The sequence below is a fragment of the Corvus hawaiiensis genome, chromosome 23, assembly GCF_020740725.1.
Source record: "Corvus hawaiiensis isolate bCorHaw1 chromosome 23, bCorHaw1.pri.cur, whole genome shotgun sequence".
NCBI classification, from domain to species: Eukaryota; Metazoa; Chordata; class Aves; order Passeriformes; family Corvidae; genus Corvus; species Corvus hawaiiensis.
The window spans coordinates 4,108,412-4,135,173 of NC_063235.1; the positions used below are offsets into that span (position 1 = coordinate 4,108,412).

Genomic DNA, 26,762 nt, shown 5'->3' on the forward strand with positions numbered 1-26,762 from the left:
AGCCCAGTGAGCTGACACACAGGTCTGACCCATTTTGGCTTGCCCAGGAACACAAAGCAAACACCCAGCAGTCACAGCAAGCCCCAGGAAGTACTGAGCCAAAGCATGCACCCCAAAACCCCCACTTTAACAGTCCCAGCAGGCTTGCCAAGGTGTGCAGACAGGCAGCCCCACCACTCTTGGCACTGAGGAGTGTATAGGGGGAAAAAATTGCCATTTCCCAAATCTCTGGCACCACACTGAGCTTGGGAAATGGGGACACAGAACCTTGCGTGAATGAAGGAGAAAATTTGGAGAACAGCAGTAGGAGTGTGGCTGGGCTGGCTGGCTGCCCCAGCAGCACACACAGCAGTTTGGGGGAATAACTGACCAGATCTGTGCTAGGGCCTGACCTTCCCAAACTACTCCATGTGCCCCCAGGACTGTCACTGTAATAGAAACATCACAACCCAAGTCAGTCAGCTCCAGCTCTTCCTCTCCTGGTTGTAATAATGAACCTCGGCACTGATTGCTTTACTTGTGTCTCAGTGCAGCTTTGAGAGGTGCAAAAATAAACATTTACCCCCTCTACACATCCCGTAAAGTTACCTATTGTCTTATACAGGAACACAAGCCTTAAAATCCTGCAGCATTTTCCAATTACAGATCCCATTATGGACAGCAGCAAACTGCTCACCTGGTTAAAGGTGTGCTCAAATGCCTGACACACCACTCCCTCCCCCCCACCATACACGCACAGAGCCATGTGAGCTCTGTCACTGCAGTAACATCCTCAGAGGGCTCCTCTCCCACAGTCAGTAAAGACCTTTCAGACTGTGAGGTTGCAGGTTTGTTTTGAAATGCAGCTGGTCTCTGGAGCACCTGCCCCCCTGGTTTCTGATTAACTAGAGTCACTGCCCTGTGGTAAATGAAGAGCACAAGTTTCAATACAGACCATAAAGTTATTTAACCAGTGAGATAAGAACATGCTGTGCTGCAGTGGAGCAGGTGGGAAGGGAAGATCCTTACACCGCAATGTGAGCGCCGATATTCCTGCTGCACTTCCCTCCCAGTCCATAACAAATCTTCAGAGCGAAGTCTGGACATGTTACCATTCACATATTCCACATATCTGACACAGATGTACTGTAACTGAATAAAATATGTATTTATTTCCAGGCTGTACTGTGGAATTGCCCCTTAAAGCCAAACACAGTCCACACTGATTCCAAAATTCCCAGGAGTGTGCTGTGCCTTAGCACCTGAGACACCCACACTGTGGTGCTGAGAGCCAGTGCTGCTTCTCGTCCCACCTCCCCTGCCAACGCCTGCCCCAGGCAGTGAGCAACCCCAGTAAAGCCAAATAAACAGCAAACACTGCACATGCCCTTATCTGCCACAGCACATGGATGTTTTGGTCTTGCTGCATTGATTAACAGCCTGTCAATAACCAGCCCTCAGACTGCGCACAGAGATCCAAAGCCTGTCAGAGGAACCCTGGGGAGGAAGGATAATTTCTCTGACTTTCCTGAAACACCAGCCAAAATGTTGACTGTTGTTCCACAAAGCCACCAGAGACCAAATATGTCAACTCAGCAGTTTTTATTTGTATAACACAGTTCTTCCTTTGCCGTGGCTGTCACATGGCTATTCAGTACATGACTATACTGCATAGTGATACAGAAAGTTCAGCAAGTGTCAGCTGGGGAGTATAAAATGTTAATCTTCTCATTGCAAGAGAGGCAGCAGATACCAGCATTTCACCAGAAACCCAAACCCACCTTGCCAAGTAACATGGCTGAGGTGAGAACAGCACTGATTAAAACTGCAAGCAGCAAGGTGCTGAACAATAACATTAAAAAACATTTTTTCTGTAATTTACAAATATGTAAAGTATCAGGTTACTTAAAATTAAGAAGCATTTTGCTTACTAACATGAAACATTACTAATTTGTAATGTATCATTATTAACCAGGTATACAGGTTTCTGTGTCCCTGTGGTTTCGTGGCACATGGTGCCAGTCTGGGCAGGTCATTCCGCGGACATCAGAGGAAGAGCAGGAATAGACAACACTGTTCCCAGGAGGGTTTCAGCTGCATTCCACTCTCCCCTTCCTAATTTGCCACTCAATAACCTTGGTTTAACCACAGAAGGGCGTATTGTATTTAGAAAACAACAACACACAGAGATACAATGTGTATCAACAAATCAACTGCTTCTGGCCTTCAAGTGTCAGGAACATTTCTGCATCCTAAGCACAGCAGAACTCCAGGACCAGAACCAATTACTACAGCAATTTGTTTTGCATATTTAAAATCTCTTACAGTACCTACAATAGAAAACATCTTACAGAGTAAGAGGAAGTGAACAGGAACAGCCTTGCCAAATAAGTCTTACTCTACAATTCTGGATGCTGCTCTAGTTGGGCACAGCCAAAGGGGACAGGGGAATATATTGGTGAGGAAGAAGATGAAGCAACAGCTTTACAGAGCAAAATATTAAAGACTCCCCAGGAAGGGCCCTGGCAGCAGTCCAGATGTGATGCAGCTGTTCTATTGCTCTCTGAAGGCAAAAGGCACATGACAAATCCTTGCCAATGCGGACAGAGTCAGCCTGGAACAGGCACCAGCAAGGTGACAGTTCCAGAGCAGTGCTCACAGCATGCTGTGCTCACCCACCTGCTCTGACACTGCAGTGTTCAGCACATGCCCAACACACAACTCACATGCAGCTCTGGAGCAGTGGCTGGCTACTCCTCTGGAGCAAGGACTCTGCCCCTGGCTCCTGGGAGCTGAACAGCTCACTAGGCACTTGTGGTCCATGTGGCAGAATTATCTCACCTCAGGAAGATAAGCTGAGGTGGGAGGGGTGTGGAAAACATCATTCAAGAAGTGCACCAGTAAAACCAGTCAGATAAACCCAGTTTCAGATTACATTAATAACCCAACATTCACCGCAGATCTGAATGGTGGGATTTAGTGAAGAGGCTTAGCCAGGACCTAACAACAGCATTGGCAAGGCATGTGGGTTCTCAAAAACTAGCCTTAGGCTACTACAAAGGCAGCACCCACTTCTCTCACATACAGTTATGGACAACTGCAGGAATTTGGGGTGTGCCAGTCTCCCATGAACCCCAAAGGAACAGTCCTGCTATAGAACTGTAGCCTCCCTCCCTGCTTAGCAGCCCCTGGGGAAGGTGGAACCCTGGGGTGCTCTCACCTCTCCCACAGGCCTGCAGTCATAGCTGGAGCAGAATTTGCTGTGAGCACACATTTGGCATCCAACCTCCAGCTGGAGTCCAGTACTTCCAAAGGAATAAGAAGGAGCACTCAGAAGGCATCTGTGGCAGCTGCAGAGGCAAAAACAGCCCTTCAAGCTCTCCCCATGCCCAGATGCCCTTGGCACCTGCCTCACATACCTGGGTTCTGGGCCTTGTAGGTGAGGATCTCTGCTGCCAACCTCTGGGGGTCCAGCAGCCGGGGGAAGCGGCTCATCACAGCATCAACCAGGTGTGGGTGGAAGATGCCGCAGAGCTTGACGTGCACGCTGGCCCGCTCCTCAGCAAACTGCTCCGAGCCAGCCCAGGGCCCCGAGTCCCCGTACGCCGGCCCTGGGGCCCTCTGCACCGCACGGGGGTCACGCACACTGGGGGATCTCACCTGAGGCAGTGCGTATGGCTCGGACCAGAACTCCCGAGAGTGGGGCAGGGCAGCACTGAACTCACTGGGCAGGCTGTACTGCCCCGTGGTACCTGGGTGCACAGGTACTCCATAGCCTGAGAGAGAGTGGGGTGCTCCTGAGTGAGACATCTCAGGGCCGTACTGCAAGAAGCTAGCACCAGAGGAAGAAGATTTCTGGGAGCCATGCTTGTAAGAGATCAGACCATTCTGCTCTAAGCTGGAAGAATGTGGGTAGACAGGTCTCTGCCTACCACAGGTGCAGACGGCCACCTGCTCCGCATGGGAATGGTCACAATGACTGGTACATCTGTGAGGCCACATGTCAGACAGCTGGTTCTCCAGAGACCCAATGCCTGAGTCGAGATGCTCCTGAGAGATGTAAGACAGAGAGTCCATGTGAGGCTGCTGGTACCTGTCAGGGGAGACACTGCCCGACACACAGCCTTTGGCCTGAAGCGGAATGTCACTGGCCTTGGCTTTGTGGGCCAAGCTCTTCCTCTCTGCAGAGACCTTCTGCAAAGAGCTTTTGTCGCTCTCTGTGGGCACAGAGCACAAGAGCTCTGCCTGGGAACCCCTTTTGCCCTTTTTCTCCTCCTTGGCACTGGTACTTCTGGTTGGAGACAGCCTTGCGTTGGCACGGAGTTCATCAGCTAATGAGCGCTGGGGCTGGTTGATCCTTTCAGGATGGTAGAACTTACATTTAATTCCGTAGGTGCATTTTTTCCCTGTAAGGAAAGCCAGAGCATGGAGTGACCAGCTGGATTTGACTAGATTATGAATGACACTTGCACAGACACCTTGTTCTTCACATAAACAAGGCACATCTTACCATAAGGGCACTGCTGTTTCTTGTGTTCTGGAATTACAGGTTTCTTCCTGAGGAAGTTATCCAGGCTGGGGCCATGACGCCCTAAGGGATCATCTGGAGGCATAAACCTAAGGAAAAACAAATCTCAGTCAGAAGCAGTTCACTTCTTTGAGCTGAGGTTTGGTTTCTTCTCAAAGCCTCCTATTCCACTGAAGATCAAAAGTTATATGAGCCCTACAAAGCTCTCCCATTTCCCTACAAAGATAACCCTCCTGCCACCCAGTCCACACCAGCACAAAATGCTTCCCTTCAGGCACAGAAGGAGGTTCAATGCTTGGTTGTTGACCAGAATTAGTACCTGCTGCTGAGCCTGCTAATAATTGTCCTGTGAGGGAATTGCACCCTGAAGCTCTCCTTGGAGCTCCTAGCTCTAAACTAGGAGCAGCTACTGGGATGCCACCAACTTCTTTTGCCTTTGTATCCCACAGCTTTTCTTTATTTCGCTACTAGCATTTTTCTCTTTTCATGCATTATTTGCTATTGCTTCATTAGAACAAACCAGCATGCTCACACAGATCTTTCTTAAAAGCCCAGGAAGACACGAGCATACTTGTCATTAACAAAGGAATACATCAGCAGACGCTCTTCAATGAATTTCTTCCACTCGGGACGCTCGTTCTGCAGATCCCGGTAGGTGTCATTGGACACAACGATGCCGTCGGATTCGTGCGCCAGCTTCACAATGAACCGGTCATCGTAGCACACCACGCGCTTGCCCCCGACCCGCCGCGATGGCGTGAACACCAGGATCTTCTTCTTCTCGAGGTCACGCAGAATGTACTGGTCTAGAGCAAACACAACTGTGAGCACAACTGCACGGCCCAAAGGCCTTCGCACAAACAGAGTAACATTATAAATGAACAAAAAAATTCACGTGAAGTCATTCCGTTTCTCCACAACCCAGACTGTACTCAACCCTGCTCACACTGTCCTGAGTTACTCAGAAATCTCTTTGCAAGTTCAGAGCAAACTCCCCTCAATTTGAATCATTCTGCCTAAATATGTTTCAGTTAAATACAAAGCACAAAGTGAGTCCCTGCAAGAGGAAAAAATTCAAGAAATAAAAGACAAGAAGTTAGGAAGCAGAGCAGTATTACATTCCTTGTTTTCTGAATTATTTCAACTGATTTAGGCAAAAGCTGGCTTAGGGGAGAGGTTAATGACTAATTCTCCCTGGTCAGATCAGCTCATTGCATCTGCTACTACTCAGACTTTCCATTCTGAAGTTAATTACTGACTTAGCCAGAACTCTGCAAGCTCATTAAGTGACAGAGCAGTCAGCCCGAAAAGCTACTTTTGGTTTTCATATTTTCATACCTGTTATGAGTACATCTGGTCGGGGCTGCTCCTTCCTCCATGATGGCACAAAGACTGTAATATCCTTGTGTCCCCTGTCCCAGAACCACTGGACAGCCAGAAGGATACCTCGGCAGGAGAACACTTCTTTATTCCCATGGCTGCAAAGGAGAAAATTAAGACTTTAATTCCTTCATGATTCAGTACAGGCTAGTCAGGCAATGCATAGAGCAAAGGCAGCCAGCAACTAGGACAAGCTTCAGTAAAGTGTTGAGGAGCACAGGCAGCAAACACAGGTGCTTACCTTGTGTAACAAAATCCTCACTCAGACCTGCCCAGCATCCCTGTTCATTTCAGGATACCAGTAAACACCCAAATACTCACTGGGAGGGAGGGAGGGAGACAGCAGCTGGAACTGTTGCAGCAGCTCTGAAACAGCCTCTGTTTCAACCCTGGGCTTCTGAAAGTTATTTTTAGCCCAGAGTACAATGTGATCTGAAACCCTTTGTGCTACTCTGACAGCTAATGCCAGTGGCTGTTTCCTGCCAGGGTGCACTGTACCCTCACGGGGGGCTTGCTTGCAAAGTTGTTCTGATCACTTCAGGAAAACAAGATATTTTATGCACTCTCACCTCAAGGAAAGACAATTCATACCATGACGGCTCAAAAACCTCATCTACAAATGCACTATTTGGACAAAATGGTAACATCTCCTGTGATCAGTGCTGGATGAGTGAACAGCTCATGGCACTTGGAGAACAAAGTTTGACAACCTTGTCAGAAGCCACGGACTGATGCAAAAAGCTTCTTAATTATTCATTAGGTTATATCAATACGTTTCCAGACCATCTAGGAGGAAGCTACCCCTCCTGGTTTACAAGCAGTAGTATTTACAGTACAATCAGCCCTTCTGCTGATAGTGGTTCTGGCAAACTTTCAACACTTCTATTCCAGCCTGATACGTCACTCTGGGGATCCAATGCCTGTGTTCTGTGACAGCATTCTGGGAAGATGCCCTACACCAAAAGGAACTGCTCTCAGAATTCAGGAAGATCTTCCTCACCTGGGCACTCCTTCCATCTGCACCTGAACAACATTTTGGCTCCCACCACCCCTTGGCAGCCCAGTAGGCCCCTCACCCGAGCCATTCCTGCAGAGGCACTGTTGCAGCACCACTACAGAGAAATTTCACTTCCCCTCCCAGCCTCATGCTTTCTTGAAACTACAAAGAAAGCTGAAGAGCTGTACAAAAGTACTTATTCTAGAAGAACTAAACACTTGGCAACAGAACTAACACCTAAAGAGACACCTAACATAACTCCAGTAAGAATCCTAAATTACAGAAGACTGACAATCACCATCAGAAGATGCTCTAAAAGTTTTCTCCAATATCAGATGGATTTAGCTATAAATAGCCAGGCACAGGTTACTGCAATTTTTAAAGAGATAAATGTGAAAAACAAATGCTTTTTGGTGGATTATTTTTTGTTTTGGGTTGTTGGTTGTTTTTTATTTTTTTGAGTCCCTGCTACCAACTCCAAATCTCCAGAAGGCAGCTAATTGGGCTGATCTGATTTGGCAGCAGCCAAGGAAAAATTCCCTTAGAAGGAAGTAAAAGCTAATTTCCACTATGATTTGCATAAGTTTGTCAAGAGCTGTTGAGGGAGGCCACAGTACACACTGCAAATGAATCAGCAGGGAACATCACACCATCAATACAGGAAGTTTCAGAATGGAATTCCCCTTCTAGCAAATTGCTTAAAAAAGCCAGACTGCTTCTCTCATGTCAGACCCTGTGCTCTGGCCTACCCTGACTCACAGCTGCTGTGATTTCCCCTCTGCATTTTTGGGTAACTTTCACCGGTAAGACGCTCCTCATTAACAAACACAGCCAATCCTGCTGTGTTTTAAGCCTGTTAAAGCCCAAGCACTTATCCAAGGTAAACTTTGCTGCCAAAGTCACTTATCAGCATGGGCTCACAATAGGCCATTTTCCATAGTGTTCCCAGAGCTGTGGAGAGGGTAGGAACTAGAACAGGTTCTCTTAAGGGACACCAGGCACGGCTTTCACTCTCCAGCCCTGTTCCACTGCCATCACCATTCTTCATTTGCCCTGGGACTCGTGGGCACAGTAGCCCTTGCCCCATCTTTTCTCAGAACTGTCAGAGAGGGCTGGGAGAAAACCACACCTGCAAACAAACCTCCATGCAGCACTTTCACCTCAGACAAACCTACTGCAACCCACACGGCAGCTCCACCCGCACCAGAGGTTATTTTTTATAAAATCTGCATACACAAACATAAGCAACAAAGGAGGCAGCTTCTGAGCTGTAACAGAAAAAAGCTTTCAGAACCCAATTCAGAACCTGGTGCATTACATTTCAAGAGCCCAGAACCCCCACTGTGCAGAGGTGGGGAACACATACTGCTGGGGGTGGGGTGAGGGCACGCAATGCTCACCATTGTGCAAGCAAAACCCAGGGCGAAAATTTGGGACATCACACCAATAAATGTCCAGCCCTGAGACTCTGGATGCTTCATGTATATTGGGGCCTCTGGTCACAGTGTCCAACAGTACCTGCTCCAGCAACACTGGGACGCAGGAGATGCTGCAGATGAGCCACAGCCCTGCCTTGGTGACACCTTTGACATCTAATCGTTCTCTACCTTGTACAGAAATTCACCAAAATACAAGAGGCACAATTTGGAGACAGGTCTCCAATGGAGCTCCATATTACAAAGCCTTCTCTAATTAACCCTGTAATTATTTATTGAGCAACTTCCTGCTACGGAAACTTAGACAAAGCCACTAGTTAAGAGGACAACGTCTCTTCAGTTATCCCCTCAGCGCTAGCGCAAAGGAGGAAACGTCTGTTTCAAAGGAAGCACTGCTGCCCTCATCACTGCCCCGTGACTGGCGGCTCTGGGCAAGCAGAGCAGTGCCAAGACCGGCCCGCACCGGCAAACGTGGTGCTCGTCCTCGTGAGAGCCGTGCGTGTTGGAGAGGCACCTTAGAAAGTATTACCAGCCCCCTTCCAAGCACCCAGAAGCGGCTGCTTTGAGAGAGCGACCAATCTCCGAGCTCTGTGCGCCTGGTAGAGCTCGTACCCAGAGGTCACACACCGACAGCCCCACGCCCACCCCGGACGCACCTCATGGCCACGTTGCTGCCATCGATGACGATGGGCTTCAGGTTGTCGCTCTCCGTTTCTTCGGGGCCGGGCGCCGGGGACTTATTGCCGGCGCCGCCCCGAGGGACCAGCGGGGCCTCGCTGGGCTCGGGCGGAGCCTCGGGGCCGTCCCGCTCGGCCGGGCCGTGCTTCACCAGCTCCCCCAGCACCGTGTTGGTGTCGGCGCCCAGGCCCAGCTTCTGCAGCACGACGCGGATCTCCTCCGAGGAGTAGCCGAGCTTGCGGAAGAAATCCACCTTTAGCTGCAGCTCGGGCCCGTCCCCGGGCCCCTCGGGGCTCTCGCTGGCGCTCATCCCCGCTGCAGGCCGGGCCGCGGCCGGCAGCGCCTCAGGCCAGCCCGGGGCGACGCTGCCCGCGCTCATGGCTCCCGGCGGGGGACTCGCGGCCTCCGCTCACCGCCCGGACCTGCGGGGCGACAGCGGCGTTAGCAGCGGCCCCGCACCCCGGCCCCCGCTCCCCTCCCGGCCCAGCCGAACCCCCGCCCTGGAGCCGTCCGCCCCGATCCCCCCGCGCTCACCGGGCCGCTGCCACTGCCGGCTTGCCGCTGCCTATCCATGGGGCCAGAGTAAGACGGGCGGCGGCCGCCAATTTATACCGGAGCGCCGCGCAGGGCGGAAGGGCAAAGCGAGGGGCGGAGCGGCGACCGCTTCCCGGTCCGGCCCCGGCCCGCCCAGCCCGGCCCCGGCCCGCCCAGCCCGGCCCGGCCCCGGCCCGGCCCCAGCGCTCCCGTGCTGAGTCGGGCCGGCGAGGCGGGGCCGGGGCACTGCGAGGGGATGGGTTCTCCGACACTTGTTCCTTGCAACACTTGGATCCCAGTGATGCAGGTGGCTGTGATTCAGCCAGTGGTGGCTTATCAACCCGGGCGTGCAGAGGAGATAAGCGCTGTCAGAAAGCATCTGTCACCCACTAGTACCTGTCCCTTGCCACGTGCAGACTGTATGGAACTGCAGGGGTTAAAATCTACATTGTGAAACGTGCAAAAACTTCACATCTCTGACTTCTGATTAATCATGCCTAAACAATTTAATGAAGGTAGTTGCAAATTTGCTTCCCTGAGGCCATGTACTGGAGCCCAACTCAGGAGTGAGGAACTCTCCCAGTTACAGGAATGCATTTGCATTCATCTTCCTTGTGGTTACCCCGAAACAATCATTTTTCCTTGTCTCTGGCCATGTCTGAAACCGCACTGTGTGCTCAACAGTAAGACACACACAGAGCGAGGTTCAGATCAGAGATAATCCTTACTCAGTTCTTAAGTAGGTGCTTTCCCAACACTTCTTTCCCTTGGAATCTACTCCAGTTGGCATGAATTTAAGCACTGTTTGTGTGCTTTTTCTTCCAGACTGAAGTCTATTGCACCAGAAAGTATGGCCACAGACGTACTTCTTATAGGAAATACCCCAAGGAAGATGCACAAAGATGAATCTCCTGATTTATGCAAAGCAGTGACAGCAGCTGCATGGCTCTAACTTGGTGAAAGAGAAGCCAGGAGAGAGGGAGGCTATTGGCTTCTCCACCTGAAAAGTCAGAGGAGTCACATGCTGGTTACACCTCAAAGCTCCTCATGGGTGATTTTGACTATTTTCTTTTTCTTTTTCACATTTGCAAACTGCTTTGAACAGTACTTCTTATTTTTGGTACTGCAAGGGCTATGGTGGAGGCTGCAGCTTCTGAGGATATGAAGATTCACAGAACAAAGCCTTTGCTGGGATCACAGACACACTGAGGCCCTTGACCACCATGTACAAGGCAAGAGACTGCTTCTTCTGCTGTGCCCACAGCCGGGCAGCTGCATCATCCCCTTTCTGTGGTGGGACAGGCTGCCAGCTGGCACTGCTGGGCTGCCAAGCAGGGCTCGCGTCTCCGTCCATCTGCGACACATCCGTGGCCACAGGAAAGAGGTGGAAGTCCCCATCATAGCACAAGAGAGCACTGGGCTGTTCCAAGGAAGAGCCTGTGAGACCAAGGGGAGGACAGGGACAAGCAAGGCCAGATGCCCTCAGGATGGTCATTAAGAGCATCCAGCAGCATCTCATCCTGCCGAGTTGGGAATTCTAGTATGCAAAAAAGGAACTAAAGCATCCAGGGGCAGCAGGGACCCCAAGGTGCTCTATGACAGCAGGAGCCCTATCCCATGGATGGGCTCAGTCCCTCCCAGTCCTCCACCTCCATCCACTTCTCTGCTGACTCTGTGTAAGCTTTCCTCCAGCCTGGTTCCTTGTTCATGAACAAGTCTCGTAGAATCCTGATGTCACATTTTTCTAGGGATTACCACCCCCATGTCCCACATTTTAAAGGAAGAGCTCGTCCTCTGGCAGAGCCTTTCATCTCCCACTCATACATTTAACACAGTCAAAACAAGTGATATTCAAGGATCCTATTATCTGCTGGTGAGAAGAAGCTGGCTTCATGCCAGTTCCTTGGGAAGAGATGCCAGCACTTTGCAACTCCTGCTAACCAGCCGCAACCAGGAGCCCTGTCAGCAAAGTGGCCCCGTACCTGGCTGCTTACCTATGGAAGCTCAAGGCAGCTAGCTCACTTCTAAAAAAGGACTAATTAAACCTCATTTATAAAAGCCTATATGGGACCACTATGTTAATTAAAGACAATTTAAATGGCGTTATTTAGTAGCATTTGGGAGTAAATTAAACTGAATTAAGGCCCCTTTAATTCTGGATGAGAATTCAATGCAGAATTTTAATGTTCTACTTTAGATTTAGTTAATTCAATTTAATTTTCTTAAGAATCCTGTATAGACAAACACTGAGCAATGAGGTACCTACTAAGGTACCTGCTCCAAGCTGAGCTCATTCTTCAGCTTCTCTGGGAGCTGATAGGGCTGGGGCTGGCTGCCTTGGGATCTATATGTTTCTGACAGCTTTGGTGTCCTAAATGCCTTGCTCATCTGTGGAGTGACCGGATGGCTCATCTCACTGCACTCACCTACATGTGCTTCTGGTGATGAACTGAATTCTCCTATCACCTGCAGCTCAGGCACTCAACAGGCTCGCAGAGCTGCCTCTGGATTTTCTTTTACAGTGAGCAGTATAATTTATAACAGAGGACTCAGAACATTCTGGAATTAAAGGAAAAGCAAATAATGATTTATGCCCTTTCTTTTGAAAAGGGTCACCATGCCTCGTGAGGAAAGCTGAGCAGTAATGCTGGAAGCAAAGCTGAGCAACATCCCTTTATGGTAGTTTGCTTTTACAGTGCAGCCACTCAGGTTCATGGAGATGCTACCTGAGAGACCATCTGCTGCTCTGGCTGGCCTTGATAAAGAAGTCTCTGATGGCAGCACCATTGTGGGTTGCTGGAGTGAAAGCCCACCAGCTGAGCAAAGCCTTGGTTTGGACACATGCCCAGTGGAGGCACTGGGGAAAGGTTACCCCCACTCGTATGTTGGGCAAGATCTCCTGGCCTCCAGACCCTAGTGCTGTGTGCTGTAGTGATTCCAGAGGAGAAATGGGGCTTAGGTCTTTTCAGCAAAAAGGAATATATAGCAAGGGAGGACTAGAGGAGAAGCTTATCAAGAATGTGCAGAACTCACGTTTGGAGCCTGTGTACCTGCAGTCCTTGTCACATTGCTTGAGGTCCTCCCAGTGCTGCCTTCACCCATGAGTGTGGGATTCCTACACAGCTGCAGACAAGTAGATGGATTTTTCTCTGAAACATTCTAATTTAAACTTATTCCATGGCTTTTAAGGAGATCCGCATAAGCAGTCTGCAGAGTAACTACTCTCTGAGTAGCCCAAGGGCTCCTTGCCGAGCAGGCAGGTTTCTGAGCTCTGGAGGAGAGCGCATGCTTTCAAGGGACCATACCAAGGAAATTTATTTGGCTGTCACTGTGTGCCTGACTAGACATGGCCTTAGGTACTCCTCCAAGTAAGCAGCCTTGATCTCTACCTTTGGTCTTAGTGATTGATGGCATTAAGTTATAGGACGAGCTTATTTCCTCAATGACAGATGGATTGGGCACACCCTGACAATTTTTTTCTCATGCGCTTTTGTCAAGGAAAAGAGCCAGGCTTTGAGGGGCTTTTGGACTATAAATCTGTTATTGTTGAGGGCTGAAGTGACAGAAGCAGCAGAAGCCTCACCATCACCTTGGCTGTCTCCAGGGCTGTGCAGAGTCTCAGTTGAGCCTAGGAAAGCAGCTCCTCCACATCCCTGTGCCAAAGCCAGGAGGAAACAGTCCCACTGTCCCTGCCCAGGATGCATCAGGGATTCAATATCTGATGATTCCTCCCCTCTGTGATCACCTCGCCCCAGCATCATGTCTAGCAGCAGTACCCAGAGCATCCACACTCCACCAGCACCCTCTCTGTTCTGAAGCAGCACCCCTGGCTCACCAGGCAACCTCAGGTTTCCAGCAGCTAGGTCAAGAGCAGAGAGAAGCAACAAATTCAAGTAATAAATAATGCTGAGGAAAACCAAGCAATTGCGCAAGTGCTTGTGACAGCAGCATTTACTGTTTTGCTAAGCTCTTCCCAGATGTGGCGTCTCTGCCAGAAAATGTCAGTGGTCCCCTTATCCAGAAATATCCCAGTATCTCAGCCCCGGTTTAGTTTGGATGCAGTGTCTGCAGCTCTGGATTTGCTGTTCTCTGACATGCCTGGGAGCAGTCACTACTTCAGAACTAAAAGAATAATAGAAGTTGAACAAACACTTCATAGTATTAACATAAGATATTTAAATAGACAGTCAAAGACTATTTTATCCCACCCAGAGCAATGTGAAGAGCAGAAGATTTATGCCTATTGCTAAGCAAATACCTCCTAAGAAGTCACATCCATCTGGGAAGTGGTTTTTGTTCTAAGGAACTGAAGGCAGACCAGGAGTGTCTACTCTGGGCACCTAGGAAGTCAGGGAAGGACGTGGCAGCCCCGCTGAAGTCCCAAACCCAGTGGTTAATTCCTGGACAACTTTGGGACCTTCTCTGCTGAGTGGGCTCATCGTGAATCTCTCGGGACACAGGCTGGGTTTCCCCAACGCTTTTGTTAGGAATGAGAGGTCCTGGCTCTGATCGCACATTGCCTGTCAGGAAATTCATTTCCTCCTTCTCCGGGCCGGGCCGGCGGGGTCAGCGCGGACCCCAGACACGGGGCCGTGTGGCCACGGGGGCCGTGCCGCTGCCCGCCGGCCTGCGCAATGTGGGGCAGCGCCGGCCGCCCCGGCCCTCCCACGGGACGGATGTGTGTCAGCGGGGCAGCGAGACAAACAGCCGCAGCTCCGCTCGCGGCTCCCGTGATGTCAGCGCCGGCGGCCCATCTGATATGACTCAGGAGGTGTCAGCGTGGTGGCGGGCAGGGGCCAGGAGGTGGTTCCTACCTGCTCAGGCTACACCTGGAGAAGGTGTTAACTGGCCCACGAAGCAGGGGAAAGGTCGTTCCCAATGCCTGGCATGGCCACGAGCGCGGACACGAGCGCTGAGCTGTGCGGTACCGGAGGGGAGCGCCGCGTTCGCACCCCTCGCAGCAGTTGTGCAACGCTCACGATGCAGCCGAGCAAACAGGACCGGCCTCTCCCTCCGCTCGCACTGCTGTGGGAACAACCCAGCAAAGTGAGGCAAGACCGTGCTTTCGCTCCCTTTCAGCTGGGGATTTCCCCGGCGCGGGCGTGCCGTGCTGGTGTGGGGCTGGAGCAGAGCTGGACCCTGCCTGCTGCTGGGGAGATGTGGATTCGTGTGGTGTCCGCGGCAGGGGGAGCTCCCCTGGCACTGCACTGTACTCAGGATGCTATGGCCGGCTGCTTGGACCACTGCCACCCCCAGCCCCAGTCGTGATCCTTGCTGCTGTGCCCCGGTGGGAGAGCCCAGCCCGGCCCCAGCCTGTCTTTCCGCTTTTACACAACCGTGTGCAGAAGTGATGCATTTATTGCAAAACAGCTTCTGGAGTGGAGACTCAAGAGACACAATATTCAGTATGTGGGATCTGAGGTCTGTTTGTCAGACAGTTTCAGTTAAGACTCGCCAGTCTTAACATCCTCCCAAGCCCACACACCTGATTCACAGATGACATCAAGTAAAGGGGGCAAAGAAGTGATTGCACTTTTGTTTTGCTCTTTGGGACAACTACCCCTTTCCTAAGAATCAGATTTGCTTTCTCAGCCTTCCACCTAGAGGCCTAAGCAAGGCTTTACAGTTTAGACTAAATGTTCTGATTGATTGTCCCAGCTTTATGAAACAAGCATTTGGGATGAGAAGGATGATGCGATGCAGAGAGCAGGTGAATGAGAGGCCAAGGCTGGTTAATGCCGTTCCCAGTCCTGCTGATAAATGCATGTTCTTTGCTGGGCTTGTCTGTCTAATCTGATGTGCAGAAATGGAAACTTGTCCTTTGGTTTATAATCTTAAATTCTCTCTACAGTAACTACCAGCAAATTCCAATTGGTCAGAGCAGGAGGTGGATTTGATGTGCCTCACCCCTGTCCCTGTTGGTGATCCTGCCTCTCTGCAAACCTGGAAGAGCAGCACATCCTTCTTTTCCTCCCTGCTCCATGCAGTGTTTCTGTGAAGGTGGAAAGTTGCCCATTTACCAGCAATAATTGCATTTTGGTAGAAAACATGTTTTCATGAAAACAGGAGGCTGGCTTTTGGTTCCCATTTAGGTTTGCTTTAACAGACACTCATTAATGTGCTGATGAAATTAAGGGAAAAACCTGTGCATGCAACAGCTACTTAAGAACCATGAACAGCAGTGAGCCAGCAGCTTGTTCTGACTCCTCAGAAGTGTGCTGTGCCTTGCCAGCAGCCTCAGTTTCTGGGGTTTGCTGTTGTCACATGCTTTAGGTTGCTTCCGCACATCTGCAATCTCTGTGGTCCTGCAGGAGGGTCTGCAGAGCTGCAGAACTGCCCAGAGCTTCCTGGAGAGGAACGCTGTGGGGATTGGGGGTCTGAAATTTCCAAAGAAATGTCTTTGACTATTCCTGAAGGGAAAAGTTGAGCACCTCCCATTGCAGTGCTGCTGGGCTGGCTCAGTACTCTGAGCATCACCAGGTGACAGTGTGATGAAAGACTCCTGAGCAGTAAATACTGATCCATTTAACATGACTATAAAAAAATCCATGCCAATAACCTGTTGCAGCTTAAGGCATTTAAAAAATTCTCTATCTTTTTGTAATTCTCTGTAATAATAATTAAATGACCTTTAAAATGGCAGTGGGTGGAAAAATTGTGCAAAGCTGAATAGCAATTCAGCAACTGCTGAAGAACATTGAAAATCAAGTAGAAAAAACTCACTTTGATGTTAAGGAAGGTGAAGCAATCAAGTCTGAAGCTGGAAGTTTGTTCTTCATTTGTGCTGATTTACAGATCCCATTGGGCAGAATAAATATGGGATCACTGGGCACCCAAGGGATCAGTGAACACCTCCCCATGCACAGGAACTACCACTGGCCTCAGCTCCCTTTGTGCTCAGTGGTCACATCTGCTCCAGAGCAAGGGACAGCAGAGTGATGGCAACAAGTTTGCTTTGCCATGACCAGCAGCTCTTGGAGAGTGGTTGAAGCTACTTTGGTCCTTCTGAGGGTCCCTCCTGAAGAGCTGGATAAATCCCCTGTGTGCGCTCACACACCAGGTCTGAAAGACGGGGCTGGAGAGGAAGGAGCTGGTCCTCTTCCCCATACCCACCTGCCAGGCAGCAAACGGCCCCTCTGCCCTTGTTGTTTTGAGCACTGATGGTTTTGCCGTGCCAGCCATCAGCAGGTCTGGGTCACGCAGGGCTGGGGATGCACACAGCTGGAGGGCTCCTGCGCTTCACTGCAGATACCCAGAGGCAAGCAGTGGTGGGTGACAGAGGGGACAGAAGCACTGGCGGGTGACAGAGGCCAGGCCAGGCAGAGCCTGCAGCGTCCTGGGAGAGGAGCTATTGCTGCGCTGCGCCGGCACAGCCTCCTTGCTGGTATCGCCACTTCGCAGCCTTGTGCTGGATTTGATCCCTACAATACATGGGATTTATCTCTCTCACTTTCATGTGCCTTTAAGGAAACACCACTTTTTATCTCATTTCTGCTTTTTATCATCACAAAGAGTTTTTAATGAAATGAGAAAGTGTCTGTTTCTGCAGGCCGGCGTGGCGTGGGTAATTTCAATATAAAACAAACAAGGCAGCTTTCAAAATTAAAATTTTATGTGTGGCATTTTCTCATTTAACGGAATGCACAAAGACAGGCAAAACCAATTAACGGGAGGTTGAGACTCAGCAATTGGCAAAATTAAGCAACAGGACTCTGCAAATGGAATGATTTGTTCAAAGAAAGTTTGAGAAGGGGATGGAGAGGAGGGAGGAAGCAAGGCTGTGACCAAAAATCCACCATCTCTGAAAAATAAATGCAGACAACCTGCTTCTTAACTCATGTTCTTTAGACGGGCTCCAGAGCCCCACAGGCCAGGTGGAATGACATAGCCTGCAAACACCAGCTTTGGGGGAGAGCTGGGGATGTCCCAAGTCAGAGCCTGGATGCTGTGAGTGGCAGGAGAGGTTGGCTCCCAAAATGTACCTGGCCCAGAGCAGCAGCTTGTGTCAGGTGCAGGGCTCCTCTAATGACCCTTCAGGAGAGGGCTGCTTCCATTCCCAGATTTTCCTCTGCTTCCAAATGCCCTCCCCTCCCACCAAGGAAAAAATCATTTCCAGCAGGAGTTAAGCTGGAGACAAGAAGGAAACCAAGAAGGGGAGACTGGAGGTGGCTGAGCAGGAGCAGAGGCAGCCTCTGCCACCCGCACATGGCCCTGCTCCTGTGCAGGGCCATGATCAGAGGAACACTGTGGGGGCTCCAGATGAACCATCTTAAAAGAGAGGAAGAGTGGAATTAAGGCTAATCACTTGCTATCAACCATCAGCCGGGGCTGTGCCTGCAGAGTTCAGGATTTACAGTCCCTGGGAGCCAACCTGAGCTGGGCTCTGATTGCCACAATCACTGCAAAATGGGGCTGGGGCTTATTTGCTTGTTTAGCTCATGATTTGTGGTGTGAAGTGCTGAATTCTTTAAGGTCAGAAAGTGTCTGGACCTTATTTGACTGGGAATTTAGGCCTGCTGGACTAGAGCAAGGCTGAGTCCTGCCTCATCACACAAGTGAGTCAAGATTTCTTTTTGGTGTGCTGCCTTTTGCTGGAGCCACAGAGATCACAGTGGGAGAGTCCGTTTGCCTGGCAAATGAAATGTGGAGCAGCATTATTCCCTGTGCTTCCAGCTCTGGTTTCCACAGAGCGACTGATGGAGAAGGCAAAAGTCACTTGCCAATGAGGGGCAGTAGCCATCCAGCCCTTGCACGTGGCTCCTTGCATGTGGCTGCTCAGCTGCATGTCTTAAAAGAAGATGCAATTCTTGGGGGGGAAGAAGTTGGGAAGGGATGTGCTGAGCACCCGTAGCAGCCTGGGCAGAAAGATATTGTGCGCTTTGCACTCACTTGTGTAAGAGATAGAGCTAATGCGATACTATTTCAGCCCAACACTATTTGTGGCTGACAGTCTGGAGGTGCCAGATGAAAGGAGGGAGCCCTAGGCCTTGGTCTGGAGGGCGACACCAGCTTCCAACCAGCGGGAATCACCCAGTGCCTCTGGCAGCCACTGGTTCAACCTGGCCATGGGAGCACCTGGAGAGCGGCATAGGGCTCCCTGGGGCATGGCCATGGAGCAGGAAGCTTCTGGGTCTGGGAAATGAAACTTCACTGAAAGGAGAAAAGCATGGCTGTGGAAAGAGAGGAGCAAGCTGCCAAACCAGGTAATCCATCTCCGGAGCGTCTGCGTCAAGATGATTCATGTCTTCCAATTTACTCCCAGCTCAAATCTAAAGTAAATCAGCCCAGACGGTTCCCGCCCCGTGCCAGGACATGGTGTCAGTGTGGAGAACATCCTATCCCGCCCATCCATCTCACTGGGCTCACAGCTCCCAACTTTAAAGTGTGTCCTTCGCAATTAGAGCCAAACTGTTTGTTTGTTGATAGGTGATGGGAGGAGAGGAGGCACCCTGGGAAGCAAGATGGGATGTGAAAAGGGATGATGAGAATGGATTTTTTTTAATATGCTGCTCAGTTGCTTTCCTGCAGCAAATCCTTCCACAGGAGAATAGCTCAGGAAGATCGTTATATATATTAGTTCTCACCTGTAATAAGAAAGTTGCCTAAAGTCTTAATTACCTTTTAAAACTATTTACAATCCTCCTGCCTCCATCTGTGGCCTTTCTGCCAGTCCTGATACCACACTGCCTCTGCCAGCAGCCTGGAGCCAGCCCTGGTGCCACAGAGGGATGTGACCCGTGGGGAGAAGGGAACATGGGAGCAGGTCAGTGCACCCCTCTGCAAAGCCACTGGTGGGGAGTGGGATGGCCCCTGTGCCCCAGCACAGCCCCCCAGGACAGCCTAGGCTGCAGGAGGAGCTGCAGGGACACAGATTCTGGCTGTTCCCTTACACTGGCATCCCACACCATATTACAGCTCATTTCTGCCACAGGAGTGCTGAGGGAAGGCAAGCTGGGAGGTGCCTCAGTTCCGCCATCAGTGTCCCCCCAAGCTGCTCCTGCTACCCATGGATCCTCTGCTGGAGAGATTGGACAAAGCAGGTTGTGGCTCTGCTGCCTCCCTGCTGTGTCCTGCAGCCTGCGGGGCTCGGCCATGGGGTCTGGGGGGATGTGGGTAATGAACAGCTCTGGCTGCAGACCTGGGAGCAGTGACACAGCTCTGAGTCTGCTAATGAGCCAGACATTTTAGGCACTAATTCACTTTATGATGAGAGCACTGCTCCTACTCAGATTAAGTATTTATCTACTTGTTTAATGCGAATCAATAACTGAATAGCTATTTGATGGGGTGGTGGCATTTGTGGAACTCCACAGTCATTTGTAAGTCATGTTTTAACGCCTTTCTAATGAGCAATACTAGCTCCTCACCACTCAGGCCATGCACTGAGAGCAATGAACCCAAACACACCATCCTCAGGAGCTTTCCTTGGTGTTCAATCCACTCCTGCCTTCCAGTCCGCTCCTTTCCCTGTGTCGGAGCAGTTGAGGGGCTGCAAAGAGCTGGCAGCAAAGCCAAGCCCTAGTGGGGTCTCAGCCCAGTACTGACATGGGCTGGGAACTGCTTTGACTTGTCCTCTACCAGGTCTGCTCTTTGCAGGAGCTGCAAAAGTTATCCCTTAGAATCTAATTTTCATTTTGCTTCAATTATTTTGTGCCAATGAGTTTGGAAATTCTTGGACAATGGGGCTTGCCTGTCTGGGTAAGCTCTGCAGAGTTCAATTGTGTGTTGTAGGCAAGGCCAGCATCTGGGTAGGAAAAGAGTCTGGGAGTTTCAAATCCAGGCAAGGGAAGGACTTCAGGGTGCCATCTCACCCCTCTCCCTGCTCCAGGCCCTGCCCAGTCGGCTCTGATGGACATTTTTTGGGTAGTTCCCAAAAGGATTGGTGAAGGAGACGTTTTAGCAGCTCTCAGGCAGTGCATCCTGCAGGCATGGTTCTGGAGTTGTGCCTCCAAAGTGCCCTAGAAAGGGTCCCCAGAAGAACTAATTTCCAGCTGGGTAGGACTTTATGTACTCCAGCCATGTTTAATTTGCTGAATATTTCATGTTGTTGTTTTTGGTAGCTCTTCAAACTCCTCAAAAGTGAGAAGACAAACTTTTCCATCTATTATCTTGGGCCATTTTGCATCTGTTACCCCATGGCTGCAGTCCCAGTGCTGGAGGCACCATATGGCTTGCATTGTGATTAGACATAACGCACACAAGGAGCAGCAAGACTGAAAAAATGGTCTGGAATTAAAATTCACCTTGTTGCTAACTGCAGAGTAAATTACTAAGCCAGAGGGACCAGGTATCACTGCAGTGGGCAGAGGGTGTTTGTTTCTCTGCTGAAGGAGCCCTGAAGTATTTTGATATTGTGTCTGATTTAAAAACACAGGAGTTGCTCCACTTGTGCTGCAGCACAGCGCTGCCTCATACAGCTAATGAGAGTGGCACAAATACCAGAGTGGTGAAGCAGGCCCTAAATACTACTTATATTTTCCATGATATGGGAAATAAGAGTGTTCCTGAAGGAACTCCTTCTGGGAAGTACTGACACAGTGAAAATAATCCGCTCATGCAGCAAACCTGCAATTAGAGAGGTACCTGGGTGAGTTGCCTGTCATCCCCAGCAGGACATGCCAGATTGAGCTGCTCCTCATCCTCAGCAGAACATGCCTCAGCCTGGGGTAATGGAACTGAAACAGGGGCCTCCCATGTTCCACCTCTGATTCCATTAGCAGCTGCTCTGCACTGGGGATGGATGGGTGTTTCTCCATCTCTGCAGTGAGGAGATGGGCAGTGGGCTGTGACACAGCTTGGCATGTGCTCAGGAACAACCTGCAGCCCAGACCTTTGTGGTCAGAGGTAACTGCATCAGCCCAGCTCAGCCCAGCCTGTCCATGCTCCCCTCTGTGCCCGGGACATGGTTCTCTGTGCTGTGCTTGAACCCTGAGCAGGCTGGGGTTTGACAACCATACGGCAGCAGTTGGAGGATGTGTCCCATTTGTGAGATCTCTGAGGGTTTCTGCCTTCACCCTTCTCTGCTCTCCTCCGTATTTGCAGTAGCAGCAGGGCTGGTACTGCCATCAGCATCTCCTGCTACCAGGCAGCTCCCAGCTGCTTGCAGGGGGAATGTGCTGTGGAACTTGCTCTGGAAGCTGAAATTCAGCATTAAAGGATCTGCCTCCCTCTTTGAAGTTGAAGCTAAGAGCAGGTTAAAAACATGGCAGTCTGGGTGGAAGCACAGGAGAACAAACTCCTGAGGTGTGCTGGCACTCTCTGCACTGGGCCAAATGGATCCCAGGATCATATGGATCCTTTCCTTCTTATGGTACCCAAGTCCCAGCAGTTCCCTGTGGCACTGAGGGACCTCCTCATGTCCTTCTCTGTCAGGTTCTGTCTGGACAGGACAGGGCTTGACTTGGATTTCAGCCGTGGTTTCCTGCACTCCATTTTATCCCTCTGCATGGAGGTTTTTTCGAAGACTTGAAGCCTTCTTTGATCTCAGAATATTGATGTAAATATTGCATGATCCTGCCTCAGCCTCCAGGAAACCCAGATGTTCAACTGATCAGATCTTAACATCGTGTTCAGGAACCCTGAAAAGCACATAAAATAATAAACTTGTTCCAGCATGACATTTCTCTGTTCAGGATCAAATTCAGGGTTTATTCATTATTCCTGACAGCTACTGCAGGAGGTAGAGCAGGTAAATAAAGTAGTTGTGGGCTGGGTCTGCATGAGCTGAATGCAACAGGTCACACACAATTAATATTCAAATCAGTCTGATACAGAGGCGTAAAACCTCCAGCCGGCCGGCTCACTGGGTGGAAAGCTGAGTAAGGCTGAGCCCAAGTTTTCCTAGAGTTCCTCATGCTGTTGTTTAGATAAGTTTAAATGAGCTGTGATTAAGCTAATTTCAAGCTAATTAACTCAGAAAGATATTCTCCACTTTTTAAAATTCTAAGTGGTTGTTCATTAGGAGCGAGCAAACGGGTGGAGGCTTCGTCACTGCAGCACAAGGAGCTAAATGCAGCAGAGCAGAGTCATTACTGAAATATGAATATTTGTCATCTAATTAAATGGCATAATTAACGGACCGTTATGGTACTGCTGCCATGGGGACATGTGCCCTTGTGCAGGCAGGTGTGGGGCATGGGGTATTCGTGTCCTGACCCCCTGCTGCCCTCCCGGCACAGGGTCGGTGCTGCCGGACACACCTGGACTCGGCCCCGCTGTGGTGGGTGCAAGCTCTGGGGACAAGGTGGCACTTGGGGACCAGCCCTTGGTCCCCCCTGCCCCCAGGACAGGGTCCAGGAGACTGTTGGGAAGCATCCCTGCTGGCTTGTTCCCAGGGCTCAGGGTCATGCACTCCCCACATCAGTCTGCTCCAAAACCAAGATGGAAAAGCCCACCCCAGCCCTGCTCCTGGGACACTGCGATGCAGCTGCAGCCCAGCACTGCCAGGGTGATGAAAAATGAATGAAAACAAGATTGGGAGGAGAAGTGATGGGTCGATCTGAGGAGACAGCTCTGTCTGTGGTTTTGAGCATGAGCCTGGTTGTGTTGTTGCTGGATCTAATGGCTTTTGCAGTTCAGTTTCTGGCTCACTGGAGCATCACCTGATTGAAGGCACAGAGGAAGGACTGGGCCATCCCCACGCTGCCACAGCCTTTGGTTCAGGCTGAGTGAGCACTCGGGAGTGAGCGGTGCTGTGGCTGCCTCCCTGTCTGCAGTGGCTGCCAGGCAGGCAGCTTGGAAAAGCCTTCCAGGGAATGTGGTCTGCAGGGACCAGGATCCCTCACCCAGCCCCCTGCACCCTCATGGTCCCCCTCTGCCATTGCCAAATCCCCTTTGGGTTGGCAAAGGTGCTCTGGCTGTGCCTGGCCAGCCCCGCTCCCCTCACATAGAGGCTGAGGCACAGCCATGTGCTGGCAGGAGCATTTTGTGAGTAGCAGAAGATGCTCAAGGAGGTGGTGACCCCTGCTTTAAACCCCCACAAAGCCATAACACAGAGCATCATGAGTGCAGCACAGACATAAGCTGCGTATCATCATAGCTCATGAGTTTTCCTTTCCTGCCCAGGTCATTCTGCATTGAATGAGAGCTCTTTATCCTTACGTCCTTCTCTCCGTAGCTCTTGTTCCGTCAAGTGAAAAACCTGAAAATCCTCGAGCAGGTTATGAAATACAGTTACAATGGAGTGAGAGGCATTAGATTGAAGGATTGATCCCAGCAGCAAAGCCATTTCCCTCTGTTGTGCACATATAAATGAACCTGGATTGTGTGTTGAGCGATGAGCTGCCTCCACAGATGGCTCTTGGCACAGGGAGGGGGCAGGTGCACCCTGTGGCATGTTCCCAGGATTCTGGAGCCAGACCTGTCCTCTGCATTCTCCTCTCTCACTCCTTGAGAAGGGCCAGTGGGACCATGCTGCTCCTGGCAGGACCAGGGTGGCTCAGCTCTCCCTCTTTCCTTACTCTCATGAGTGCAGCCCCCTTGCAGAGAATGTGGTGGCCCAGATTTGGGTTTCCCACTGCCCAAGTCCTTCCAGCACCCCTCAGTGATATTATTGAAATTTCACAGTCATCAGTTTCAGAAATTATTTCTGAAATTTCCACTGCTCTTGGAGCTGTAATAATTTATCCCTACATTTTCCCTCAGGAGCAGGGGAGCAGAGCCACCATCCCTGGCAGCAGGTCCCTCATCTCCTGTCTTCAGACTTCTTTTTTATTAATAGGTACAAATATCACTAACATCCCCCTAGAGCCTGCTGCCCCTTTTCTGTCCCTGCCAGGGAGAGGGGAACTCTAAGTGCAGGATTCCTCCTCCCTCACCTCTGGCTCACACTGCTGCAGGGGCACAGTTACTAGCCCAGGATGTTAGCTCAGCTTAAATGGAACAGCGTAGCAAAAGGTGTCTCCAAAGGGGACGATAAATCAATGCTAAAATCTATTTTGCCTAATAACGCAATGATCTTTTCTAGCAAGAGAGAAGACCCTGTTTGGAACATGCACCAACATGAACTGCTCCTCTCCAGCCTTGCTCTCAAGTCTGCTCTGCCTCACCCGACCAAAGCCGCTGGGTTTGTGCAGCGCAGCTCAGGACAGGGGCTGTGCCATGAGCTCTGCTTGCAGTGCTGTGTAGTTTGATGCTAATTTGAGGTAATGAATTAAACTTAAAAGTCATAATCTCCAGTGCTGCAATCTCTCATCTGTGGCTTCGAAGATTTACAGAAGGTTTAGTGCAAACCAATTCCTTGTGAGAGCTTGTTCTTGTGATTAGTAGTGATGAAGGGAAAGGATGCCACCTGATTATTTCATGACTCTCAGAAATGCAAAGAGATTTTTTTCCCCCATTTGTATCCCTGCCTGCTTTAAAGGGAAGCAGCAGCAAAATTGTGGGGGAAGAGCAGGAAAACCATCCCAGTTTTGGGTCTGGCATTGAGCCCCAGCATCCTCTGCCTAGGCAGACAGTGTTGCCCTACACCACTGCCTTGGGCTGAGGTAATGGCTCTGCTGGCATTACCCAGCCCCCCAGGCCAGGACCCTGGTGCCACTAGGGATGAATGTCTCTGCTGAGCCCTGCCATGGCCCTTGCAAGTCCAAAGCCTCAGTTCAAGGGGGAACAACTTAAAAGCCTAAAATGAAGCAAGTGCTTAGTTGGGCAGAGATGAGATTTATTTATTACTGGCATTGCATGAGGGCCTCTTTGGCATCCTGTGAAGTGCAAAGGTCTGGCACTACAGACCCAGGAGAAACTGCTCTCCATCTGACTGTAATTCATAATAATCATGGCAACATATGGCAAGTGACATTTCAAAGCATCTAAATCTCACCAAGGCACAGGTAGGCTTCCTAATGTAAAATATTCAGCCTGGTGCCAGAGAAAATGTGAGAACGACAGAAAACCCAGCACTGACAATGCTGGGAGTTAGAAGAGAGTCCCTGGAAAATGACTCAGTTGATGATATCAAAGTTCACAAATTTAAGTGTCTGAGAGTGCACTTTCCTGACAGCTGAACATTTCCTCCAAGTCTCATAATCTTGTAACAAATTAAAGGCAAACAGGAATTCATCAAAAGCAACAGTCTCAATTGTTATAGCAAATTGACTTTAGATTATTGCTGGAGATGGAGTGAGGACAGGGCAGCAGCTCCCTGAGCAGGTGTGAGCATGAGCAGGGAGACATTTACCCCGCAGTAGGGATGGCTTCAGATATCAATGGCCAAATCAGAGCCACTGCTGCGACATCTCTGTGTCACTTACCAGCTCCCCTCATCCCCCCTGGGAGAACTGTGGCCCTTCCCTGGTCCCTGAGAGTGGTGGCTCTGAGAGAGCTGTGCCTTGTCCCAGGACACCTGCCTGAGGCAGAGACCAGTGACAGACCCGTGTCAGCAGAGCCCGATTCCTCCTTCCGGGGCCTCCCCACCACGCTCCTCACTGCCGTGTCCCTCAGCACGTCACCTGTGTGGGCAGGATGTGGCCAACATCTCCCAGGGTGGCAGAGCTTCTGTGAGCTCGTGTCTCCTGCTCCAGGCACCCCCTGCAAAGTGTCTGTCTGTGTGTCTGTCTGTGTGCCCATGCAGCTCCAGGGAGTTCTCCTCATCTCCACTCCAGCTTCTGTTTGTTAATGTGGTTCAGCAAATAAATAGTGAGTTGTGGGTTTTTACCATTATAAACCAGCCAAGATATGAGTGGGTGAAAAATGACAGATGAGTGGAAACAAATCCTCCAGAATCATAAAAAGATACCAGAGGGGAAAAAAAGGCTTTTTACTGTGATTGTGCAGAAAATCAATAAAGCCCCACTACAAGGCAGTGCTGCAGATAACAAGCAGATTATATCAGTTTTCATGGAACATATTGTTTGGCAGGCGGAACGCTCTCAGAGGCTGTAATGGTGCCTCATAAAGTTTAAGTTAGTGTTGTTGGTGAGGAGATTTAAATAAAACCTAAATGCTGACATTTTGATGGTTATTATTTATTCAATAGCCTGAGATGTCAAACCTTGTTGTCTTCAGTTTTCCAAGGAAGAGAAGCTCCAGACAGAGCAGGCCTGGAGTGATGGATAGCCATTTCATCCCACACTTCAGCACAATCCCAGGTGGATATTCTCCCAGAAACAGGCTTGAGGGCAGCCACAGAGACACTCCGCCTTTGACAGAGAAAATTCCTATAGCAGAAATATCTACCTTTACCCTCAGACATGCAGCCTACCTGTCCATGTACTCCCCAGGAGCATCCCTAGGG

The 26,762-nt window shown here is 50.3% G+C and overlaps 1 protein-coding gene across 1 annotated transcript; it reads right to left on the reverse strand.

Moving 5' to 3' along the window:
• Positions 1–1,566: 1,566 nt before the first annotated feature.
• ZC3H12A (zinc finger CCCH-type containing 12A) lies at positions 1,567–9,647 on the reverse strand. The gene is made up of 6 exons (XM_048326876.1): positions 9,533–9,647; positions 8,977–9,420; positions 5,846–5,985; positions 5,079–5,313; positions 4,490–4,596; positions 1,567–4,385 (listed from the first exon to the last, which is right to left on the reverse strand). The coding sequence occupies exons 2-6, from the start codon at positions 9,375–9,377 to the stop codon at positions 3,391–3,393; spliced, it is 1,878 nt and encodes a 625-aa protein (XP_048182833.1). The 5' UTR covers positions 9,378–9,420; positions 9,533–9,647; the 3' UTR covers positions 1,567–3,390.
• Between the last annotated feature and the right edge of the window lie 17,115 nt (positions 9,648–26,762).

Bases quoted from the DNA above. Each gene is read 5' to 3' on its own strand.
- ZC3H12A (XM_048326876.1), bottom strand. From the start codon at position 9,377: ATGAGCGCGGGCAGCGTCGCCCCGGGCTGGCCTGAGGCGCTGCCGGCC. The intron at 5,986-8,976 runs GTGCGTCCGGGG...TCTCCTTTGCAG, and splicing joins GGCAGCAACGTGGCCATGAG to CCATGGGAATAAAGAAGTGT. The intron at 4,597-5,078 runs GTATGCTCGTGT...GTTTTTCCTTAG, and splicing joins TATTCCTTTGTTAATGACAA to GTTTATGCCTCCAGATGATC.